Source organism: Frankliniella occidentalis, unplaced genomic scaffold (assembly GCF_000697945.3).
Source record: "Frankliniella occidentalis isolate FOCC.00 unplaced genomic scaffold, Focc_3.1 Scaffold192, whole genome shotgun sequence".
Lineage (NCBI taxonomy): Eukaryota > Metazoa > Arthropoda > Insecta > Thysanoptera > Thripidae > Frankliniella > Frankliniella occidentalis.
In genome coordinates this window covers 249,837-260,806 of record NW_026267318.1, presented here as the reverse complement: position 1 = coordinate 260,806, position 10,970 = coordinate 249,837, and the positions used below count along the sequence as shown (strand labels likewise).

Below are 10,970 nucleotides of genomic sequence, written 5' to 3'. Positions count from 1 at the left end.
ATGCTGAGAACCAAGAGATTTATTGGAGAACTCGGTACAGTCGTGTAGTCAGCTTGAGACCGGGACTAGACTGAGCCAACGCGTGGCTTGACTGTTAGGCGTTACTAAGGACAACACTGCGAAGGACTTGTACGAGGCTAGACTGACTCGAGGCGGACAGTCATGAGAATGACAGCAGTACTTGAACTACTGGTTTAGTGCCTATAATACTACAATACGATCAATAAGCTGTCTGTCAGACGTCTGCCTGTGCAAAAACTTAATAGGAATAGGAACACTACAGACTTAAATATCCCGCCTAGTTGTAAAGTCCACATTGAAAGGGGTTTTCACCCTGAGTCTTCATTTGTTAGGCTAGCTGGTATGCATGCAGAGCTCCGGGTTCTCCAAGTTAGTAGTTCCACGAGTTTCAAGGCTCATGCTTCTGAGTTAATCAGCCACCACACTACAGCTAAGACGGTTTCAGCTAAAGGTTTGGTAGCACTACGTCACGAGAGTATGACAAGATCTCAACTTTTTCCGGCCAATAAGTCGGAGCGAAACGCGATCAGGTGGTGTGGTGTAGCGACGGAGACAAACAGCTTTTTCTGGTGCGTATATATTTTTGCGAATGAACTCCGTCCCTGCCCTTGTTTGCATTCTGTAATGCAAAATATAAAATCCTGAAAACGCCTTTTCGTAATAGTGTACTTTTAACGTCGTTTACAGTCGTATTAAGTTTAGGGTGACCTGTTTGGGCAGAAGGGGCGTTTTCAGGGTTAGCGAATAATAACAGTTTTGTTAGTTCCAGAGCTCTTGTTGTCTCCTCTGCTGGATCCAGTCGAAAACCTCCTGCCGGGGCTTGGCAGTATTGTGGCGAGCTTGTCACCCTATTTCTCCGTGCTCAACCCAATACTGCAGTCTAGTTTGCAAAATAACTTGACGCAGTTCAGCTCTGATGTAGTTACGAGCCTCACGTCTGTAGTAGGAGCGTTGGCAAACGTTTCACTGCCTGTCCCTCCTATCATTAGACCAGTAAGAGGATTTCTTTTGCAACACTGCAAAAAATATTATTTTTAGGCAAGCGAAACATAACATATTGGGAGAAAAGTATCTATTAAGAGTTCTAATTTCACATATAAATACTAACTTTTTCGTCATAGAAGATCAAGTCACCGAAAACCCTGGGAAGGTGTGGTTCGACGAGAAATTAATGTGTGGTTTAAGAGAGTACTTCCTCTACCATTTTGGGTTATTTGCACGCCCTGGAAGCTCAGAACTCTCGCACGAATCGGTAACAGACGAAAAAATTCTACGTATTATCGACGCGATATACGAAATGAGAAAAATGATTTGCATCGTTGTAATGCATATTTTTCTCGAAACGATAATCTTTATCGCCCAGCTATTGCATTGAAAGCGAAAAACCACCGTTGTGTCTTCGACTAGAAATCGATAAAAGTATAATATAGAATGGTAGATTGTTGAAATTTGTAGACCAGCAACAATCGTCTGACTGCAGAAAAGCCATTACTTTTGAATTTTCGATATCTTACCACTAATTTATCCATTGAAAAAAATTACACTATGTGTGACGGTTTTGTGTTACTAAGGACTGCAAATAGCTTTTACTGGAAATTTCCAAACAATTAACTGCAAAAATTTGCAACCCGGACATTTTGGAAATTCCTCTACAAGATAACATTTCTAAATCTATTTGCAAATTGTCTTTTTCGATGTTACTAAACTCAGTTCTGTTGTGAAATAATCCCTCTTTTTATTTCCGATTTTTAAAAAAATATTTCTATGAAAAAGTCTGTAAAATTTGTTTAACGTTTTGGAAAGTCGTGTGTTTCTAAACTATTCGGACCGATTTTGACTCTTAAATCCCCACTTTTATTTACAGTGGGACTAAAAATGTTTTTTATACGTAAAGATTTTATGCCTTTCCATGTAAAATCAAATTCTTCATCAAACAACCAAAAATCTTGCTTTACTAATCTGATCTTAGACACCTAGGAAGATGGTTTCTTGTTTCAGGCACATTTGTTGTGGGTGAACGTTTTATATCGGTGTAGTAGTAGCTTATTTACTTCTTTTTCTAGGATCGCGAGGCTCCCAAATTCGGTTTTACCAGCGAAGCCTACAATGTGACGACATCTGACGGCTACATTCTTGAGTTTTTCCGGCTACGCAGTGGGAATTGCACTGCGTACCGTGCCGTCGTAGTCCTCCCTCCAGGAATTCTCTCCAACGCCGCTTCCTTTATTCTTTTAAAGGAAAACAGCCTAGGTGGTGTATGCTCTGAAAAATGTCACTCTGTCAGAACCTCAACAGCCTTCAGTTTAAAACAATCTGACACTATTTAAACATTTGTTCGGTTCAATAAGTTACTTATTTGACCATTTCCGTAATCATCCAGAAGCAGTTCCTAGAGAACTCGGTCAAGGTTGACCAATTTTGCAAAAATTTATTCGTGGCAGTTGATGTATCACTCTACCTCAATGTAAGAGTGGGTGGGGCAGTGTGTGACGGGGGCAGTGCGTCCTGCGTTTTATTTGGGTTTTTCGTCGTGCCGTCTTTTGCCGTTGCGGGCGGAAAGGTCTATACCATTTTGTTTGTCCAAAAGAACTAAGTCGATTTGTAGGATTGAAACATACGGTTACCTTCCCTAGTAGCGCAGAACTGTCGTACGACTGTCAGACAAAAGGAGAAAAAAGACACGAACTATCGGTGCGATAGACGAAATGAGAAGAATGATTTGATTCTATGTATATACCATCTTTTTTCTGGGAACGAAAATCTTTATCGGCCAGCTATCGCAATAGATGTGAAACCACTGTTGTTGACTGGGCCAGGAATCGATAAAATTGCCACAGAAACGTAGATCGTTTAAATTTATTAGACCGACATCACTTTTGGATTTTCGTTACTGTCACAATAACTGGCCGATTAAAAAAACAATGCACTGTGTGCGACAGTTTGATTGTGTGAATAATGTAAAATAGTGCCTCAACGGAAACTGAAAAAAGAAAATTCAAGTCGCTTCTATCTGAGGGCCACAGTGGCCATGTTCTTCGCCTTTAGCATTTCAAATGTTTTGTTACTGACAGCATATCGATTGGCTCGCCGATGCTACGACGTTTGGCTGCTGACGTTCAGGGGTTACCTGTTTGGCCGACGGCACACAACGCTCAGCGATACCAGTGCGCAGTTCTGGGACTTCTAGTGAGTGAAAATTTCACTGTGAAAAACTTTATTAATTTAAAACCCGTGATAAAGTGGATCGTGTGCCGCGTGCTAGTCGCTTGCACATCGCATGCACACCGCGTACGCGGCGTTTATAAGCGCAACGAACTTGTGTACAGGTTTGACACCTACGGCGGCCACCGAGGCTGTGCGCACTGCGTGCACGCCAGTGCGCCCTTAAGACTATGCAATTTTCAGATGTCATTAGGAAGTATTAGTGTTATGACAGATTTTGGCTTACCTTGCAAAGTAAATTAAAGATGAAAACATCACATTCGAAGTTGTCAGCTTTTAAAGGATAAAATTTCCAATTTTGGGGGGACTAATGCTGCCATTTTGTATCCGATCGTCTTCGGCATAAAACGGAGTGCACGGGTTGCATTTTTTTGTTCAACTGACTAAACTACCCCACCCCCCCATCTCCGCAAGTGCATTTAACTTATGTATTGTTTTCACGGTTCTAAGTCGAAAGTGACAAAATTTTGGATCTTTGGCTCAACAATGACGAGTTACTGCTTAAAACGGACAAGGATTTGATTCAATTATTTTTCATGGAAAGTACTAACTGAAAGATAATTGCCTGCAAAATCTGGGCGCTGTAGCTCAAACGGTTCTTGACATATGGGTAAATGTCAGTAAACTATACACATCTCTGTCCTGAGGGTATTTGGTGCTACTTACAGCATTACTCGATGCAAAACTTCCATTAGAGTTGTACTTTAAGCCCGGTTCCAGAATTTGTGGTGCTATTTTGTCACGTTTAACTCATCCTGAGCTATAAAACTGAATGAAATGTGTCCTGTAACGTTCCCTTGACGCTGTCCCTGAAGCCCACCCTCAACATTCAATTGCAATTTACTTTTATTTCCTTTGATTAGAAGTGGTCCCATTATTATTTTGGTGCAACTAACTGTTGCAGCTATTAAAAACAACCAGGTCAAGTTCTCAAAATCACCTTTTCAGTCATTAAGAAACGAAATACTTTTGTCCGTGACACTTCCTAAAACCTCTCGCACATACGACCCGACCGAGGTAACTAAATGATCAGATTTCATACCCTAAACGGTTGGAAGAGGCATATGTGCGTCCACTAAAATAAAGTATATAACCTAAAGAATGCACTCACCGTATAAAATACGTCAAAGTTCGATCGTATAATATTGTTATAATGAAAAGAAAAGAGAGTGTGCCTGCGTTACAGTCGCCATGCACGTAATTACCACATGTTCAAAACGGCAATGGAAACAACAAGGAGCAAATTTCTAGTGGAGCAGGCCCCCCGCCGGACGCCTCAAATATGCAAAGTGATTTACCGGTCACGTTATTTATTTAATTATGCACTCCAGACCATTTCAGTCTCGCGATTCACTGTAGTGCATAATCAAATAAATAACGTGACCGGTAAATCACTTTGCATATTTGAGGCGTCCGGCGGGGGGCCTGCGGCACTAGAAATTTGCTCCTTGGACATGACAAAAACGACTGTAACGGGGCAACACCGTGACTACACCCCACCCTTCTGCTTTGCATAAGAATTAAAAACTAAACTTGCGCAGTTTTTAGATTGTCTAATGTTTGTCAAGCAGTCCTAAAACTTGACTTTTTGCCATTGTTTTCAATATATCCACCTCCAGGGCCGAAACAGTGAAAGATACGGCTAATCCGAATCCGAGGGTAGTTCCTCATTCAGAATGTGTTGTTCTGGGGGGTACTTCTCCTGACATTTTACGATTGGACACAGGTCTTTCGAAAGTATGCCATTCTTTAGGTACGTCAAGGCAAAACGTAAAGTTTATTGAAAATAATATGAAAATTTTAGAATTGGAAATCCTTGCGGGCTAATTCGCTTGCGAGCAAAATGCATTCAGCCCGCAAGAGCCAGCCCTTTTGGAGGCACTGATTGGCGCGCGGCGACCCGCTAACTTATTGGCTCTGCCGTGCTGACACAGTGGGGTTAGAGGAGACGTCTCGGGTTTAAATAGGGTGTTCCAGGCTATCTGAAACGGAAGTGAAAAAGAACAAACTCACTGATTTATCTGTATCCGTCAGCCCAGTATGAGAAACTACCATGGTAGTTTGGCCCGATCCTAACTTCTCAAATATGGAGGGGAGCTCGAAACTGATCTGATTACCAAGAAACCCCCACTTATTTTCGATAGTTTTCAGTCAATTTCGAGTAGCGTGGTTTCCGAGACTTAGGCCCCTGGAGGAGACACGGTTGCGCCGATCGTGGATTTTAAGGTATCGGCCGAAAGTAGACACCATAGGGAATCACCTCGGCACCGAGTCGCCTCCGCCGGCCTCGCGTGCCGTGCGAGAGGAGGCCCGCAACATGGCGAGGCACTCCGAGCGCCGCGAGAGGCCGAACCGAAAAGAGCACGGCGCCCGGCCATCTTTCGTCGTACAGAGCTCGGACTATGACTAAAATGCATGGCAAGGTGTGTTCTTTAAAATGAGACTCGAACCTCGACAACCTTTTTTTCCGTGGGTAGGCCTACCTTAGGGGGGTGGTGTAGATGCCAATCGTCCCCCGAGGCGCTGAATTCGATCAGCAATTGGTCAGTACCCACCAAGACATGTAAAACTACTCAAGTAGGGCATGGCACATGCGAAAAATGCGTCTCGGGGCCCCGTAACTAAGCGTTCCACACAGTGTGAAGGAACGCCTTCTACAATCGGCTCTGGGCCCGTTTTAGACGTCCTCTGTGCAGAAAGAGAGGGCCTCACATCAATTCCCCAAGACCACCTCTACAAAAACCAACTCTCGGAGCCGGAAAAATGTCTTACTGTCCCGCTGATATCTGCGATTTCCCAATATGTACTTTATAAACGACAAGAGCCGTAAAGGGTTAAAAGTGGTCCTGATTCTATTCAGAAAGCCTATTGCAAGAGTGACTTTAAAGCTAATGATTCACTCTCCTATACAATTACCAATATTTTACGCTGATATCGGAGAGTACAAGTCACAGAAACTTGAAGTACTAGCAGACTGACGGTAACATTGTAGCCTTGAAGAAGAATACCCTACTGACAATTATTTTTTTTATTTTTTTTTTTGCAGTCCGTACCACTGGGGCGCCTATGATCTCCCAGCTCAGCTGGAATTCGTGTCCAACAAGACTGGAAGCATCAGACTGCGACTAATCGGGGTTGACCAGGCCGGCACCGCTCTTCTTTTCATGAACCACGTACACAGACAAAAATTCCAAGGGCTCCTTGCTGGCTGCTACATAATGGGTCCCATCGGCTATTTCGGCCGTCTACGATCCCTAGCTTTTGCCACTCTTGCTCTTCTGCGAGATGTCATCAAAGTAAGTTTCTGTATACCTTGACATTCAGCAAAGAAGTAAAGGAAGGGGGAATTCTACTGCAAGGAAATCGAAACCGAAGTAAAAGTATGTAAACAAATTGAAGATTCCAAACAAGAAAATAACTTTGGAGCATTTGTAGACATTTATAACATTTTTGAAAATATACTCCAAAAGTATTTTCTTGTTTTAAATAATAATTTTCTGCTGTTTTCTTTGGTGCAGCCCTAAATGACATGTCTTCCAAATATTTTAGAAGTTACAGAGAGGTTTTATCATTATCCTAGCTTCTGAAATCTTGCGCGTTAGGTGATAATTAGGAAAAATGACTCAAGTATGTAAAGTGTCGTTCCTTTACAAACCCAAAGTTTCCGGAACTTATTTGGTGTTTGATTTGTTTAAAAAGGAACGTACCTCGGGGCGGTTCACAAGAGCAAGGATTTACAAGAGATAGAGCCGCAAGAGCTAGAGTCCACAAGAGCTAAAGTACTCAAGAGCTACAGGCAAATCGGCTGTTACCGTTTGCCGACTATACTCAGCGGTTCGCGTCGGAGCAAGTGCGTAGATCGAGGGTCTATGTACTTGTGCGCATGCGTGCATGGGAAGGTTGCGGCTCACTGTTAAAAATAGTTGTAAATTTACGACATTTTTTGGTACGACAAGATTGTTAGATTACAATTCAAGTTGTTTTTTTTAAAAACGATGAATACGTTGTTGAAATCTAAACGATTGGGATGTTGTATTATTACAACACGCTCGTCTTATAACAATAGATTTTGTTTTATTAAAAACGACTATACGCTTGTTAAAATACGAGTCATTTGTAAATTGTTGACAAAGTAGTTGTAAGTTACTACTACTACAGTCAAAAGAAACAGGTAAAATTAATTGACTGGCGTTTCTTGACAACCCTATTTTTTCCCGTTTTAAAACAAATTACACAAGGTGAGAAACAAGGTAAATATGATCATACATGATAATAACACCTCAGTAAAAGTCTTGTTTAATTTCCTTTCATTAATCTCATTTCTAAATCACATTTTGAGAAAAATATATTCCTATGTAACAATGTAGTTCTGGAACAATTTTGGGTCGTTAATATACGACACATGTCGCCCTGGAACGACTTTGGGTCGTTAATAAACGACAAATGCTGTTCCATAACAACTAAAGTCGTAAAATTACGACTCAAGATCAGGCACCCTCGGCCAGAGTAACATACGTCATTTTTGTTGTTAATTAACAATTAAGTCATTATTTTACAAAAAAGTCGTTACCAGAATGTCGTTAAATTACAACACCTGTCGCTAACAAACTTAACCCTCAAAATGTCGTAAAATTACGACCAAATTTTTAACAGTGCTCACTCTTTTAGCTAATATTTGGTGTTCTGATGGCGGAAAATAAATTAGTGTCAAATGTTAACATATTTAGGATTTCACATTAGGATAACATTGGGGATTTAGATGGGTTCATAATAGTTGGCAGATACGCAAGCACGGTATAGAAAATAAAGCCAGCTAAGTCGAGCGGTGGGCGTCTGCTAATTCAAATTAACTCAAATTCACCCATTGTATCCTCTTGTTGAATCCTAAATATGTTAAAATTCGACACTCATCTATTTTCTGCCATCAAAACACCCAATATTAGCAAAGATAGTACGCCACAAGCAACCCATGCATGCGCATAGTTTAACTACACAGACACCGCGACCACGCCCAGCACGCCCAACGTCACTGTTAAAAAAACACACGGTTGGTCTGCGCTGTAAATTTATTGCCTGGTCCGGGACCGTAAGTTTTGGTTACGGTCCGTGTCATACAGAGCAGACTGTAACTAGAAAAATTGTTGGATAAGTCGAACACAGCTCTTAGCTCTTAGCCAAACCAAGAAAGTACACATCATACTGCTATGGCCTGACCGTACGCTAAGAATACGGTACAGACCGTAGGCAAACCGTACCTGCCTACGGTATTTTTCACAGTGAATCATGCTTGCATGCGTGCGCACAGTTTAACTACACGGACCCTCGATCTACGCACTTACACCAGCGCGAACCGCTGAGTATTGTCGTCAAACGGTAACGGTCGATTTGCCTCTAGCTCTTGTGGACTTTAGCTCTTGCGACGACTAGCTCTTGTGAACTCTAGCTCTTGCGACGCCTAGCTCTAGTGGATCCTAGCTGTTGTGGCTCTAGCTCTTGTGAATCCTAGCTCTTGTGAAGGCCGTCGACCTACCAACATAATTGTTACCTAGTTTTGATCACCTGACTCGTTTTAACTCATAAAAATAACCTGAAACAACTACTTCAGAACTTGGTAGGTGTACGCCAGACCACGTCTCGCGTAACAGGCTTCGCGATCTCACGAAACACTGTTACGCTGCGATGCGCCTGGCATACATCTACCTAGGCCTGCGGCGCTGACCCCTGAGTCGGGCCGTTAATAGGCCTTTGGCTCGAAAAGTCACTAATTTTTTGTTCATCGAGGTTTCAGTTTGATTAGTTACTCCACCGGACACCATCATGTACCGAGAGCTAGCATTAAAATGTTTTGGGAAAAACACCCTCTGGCGCCCAAACGGTTAGAGATAGAGCCAAACGGGCAAAGTTTTGGTCCACAGGGTTCTACTTTGACGAGTTACCTTTTAGAAAGATGTAAAAAATATTTTCTTAAAGAAATGTTTTAGGCTTTTTGTTTATGATTTCTTTGACAAGTTAATTTTTGAGCCAGAGGGCTCAAAATCAATATAGGTTTTCCTTTTTATGATACAAAGCTACAATAAAAATGAGAGTCTCCTAGCTCAAACCGTTTTCGAGTTATCGTGCGTCTAGACAGACAGATCGACAGACAAACATACAGACGCGAAACTCTTTGATCATCACTGGAGTGATAGGGTATTGGTCTAGAGCGCTGAGCGGAAGTAGAAGAACAAAAACGGAAGGTGGAAAGGCGCCCGCACTCCTCCCCGCCTGCCGCCTCCTCTTCTCCCCGGGCGCTCCCCCACTCCGCCCAGTGGAGGAGAGGGGGACGGCACGGGCACCTTTTCACCTTCCGTTTTTGTTCTTCTACTTCCGCTCAGCGCTCTAGACCAATACCCTATAAGTTTCGCTCAGTCAACTAGGAGCTTAACTGTGATGTAAGGCCATAAATTTTTGAAAAGTTGTCGCACACTCTCCAAGCATGAAAGAAGGTCCTCCCTTTCTTGTCCGACTAGTCCTAACCTAGTAGGTACTACAACGTCATGGGTCTACACCACCTCTGTCTTTTGGAGCAGCGTCTGGGTAACAGCTAAACAATGAACACTTTGCTCTGAGCAGTCCGCCCCAAGCGCGCGTGCTGCTCTCGTTTAAATTAGTGCACAATTTTAAAAGTAGAGGGAGTCGATAATGCACAAAAAAACACGCATATAACCGCATCCAGAATTTAAAAAGTGTTTTGGATGGCGTTATAGTGCAAGGACTACATTTTGATTCACAGTCACTTCCAAACTCAAACTGTCCTATCTCAGAAAGGAGTGCAGTTACGGATACCAATGAAATTGCGTTTTGCTAAGGAAGATCTAACCTTTTAGGCTGTTATTGTTCGAAAACCTGCGTGCTTGGGTATCGGACGGGAATACAAAAAACTGATCTGAAACAGGTTCTGTTTGTTGTAGATAGTTATACATCTGTACAAAGTTCTGCATAATCATGAACAATTTTGGACAAAGTAAAGTATATAACTCCGTAACTGTCTGCCCCGATCTGTACATGCGTGCGCGGAAACAAGTACATAAACAGTCAAGTTAGTGTGATTAATTTGGCTGTTATTATTTGCGTTGTTTTGTTTCACAGGCCGTGGGAGCCATTACGCTGCACAACGAACTTGCCTTCATGAACCCTGCCGTCCATTCAGTGGTATACAATCTGTGTGGACGCATCTCACCGCTTACCTGCTTCTACTTATTTCAACTCCTCGCAGGAAATACAAATGAGATAAACTACGTGAGTAGAGTTGACACCGGCGTAGTGGAGATATGGGAGTCGCTCCTGTCCTTTGTTTTTCTTCGCAAATTTGTATCTGCCGTCGGTGCAGGAGCTAGGCGTCTTTCACTGAACTTGGCATGCGTACGCCCGGCTATGTCTTGCATAACAGGATTCGCGATAACTCAATGAAGCACAGTACCGCTCTACAAGTCAAAATGTCAAGCAAGATAACAGTCGTTATTGGCTACACGATTAGCGAAGCCTATTGCTCCAGTGCACTGGATCATCATCATGATCAAAAAATTTCGTGTTTGTTTCTTTGTTTGTCTGTACGCACGATACCTCATGAACGGATTGAGCTAGGAGGCTCAAATTTTAATTGAAACTTTGTTTTATAAGAAGCAAGAACTGTTATGATTTTGAGCCCCCTAGGTCAAAAATTGACGTATCCAAAAAATCAGAATCTA

General features: G+C 42.4%; 1 protein-coding gene across 4 annotated transcripts in view; it reads left to right on the top strand.

Moving 5' to 3' along the window:
* Positions 1 to 10,970, top strand: part of LOC113212713 (gastric triacylglycerol lipase-like) — a 27,860-nt gene that overhangs the window by 5,040 nt on the left and 11,850 nt on the right. For 2 of the 4 annotated variants that reach the window (XM_052272161.1, XM_052272162.1), the window contains exons 3-7: positions 791 to 1,014; positions 2,085 to 2,271; positions 3,093 to 3,207; positions 6,290 to 6,539; positions 10,372 to 10,521. In XM_052272161.1, the coding sequence (XP_052128121.1) occupies positions 791 to 1,014; positions 2,085 to 2,271; positions 3,093 to 3,207; positions 6,290 to 6,539; positions 10,372 to 10,521 (926 nt within the window). Of the gene's footprint in view, positions 1 to 784; positions 1,015 to 2,084; positions 2,272 to 3,092; positions 3,208 to 6,289; positions 6,540 to 10,371; positions 10,522 to 10,970 lie in introns of all 4 variants that reach the window. The other 2 variants (XM_026431515.2, XM_052272160.1) reach the window with 1 other exon arrangement.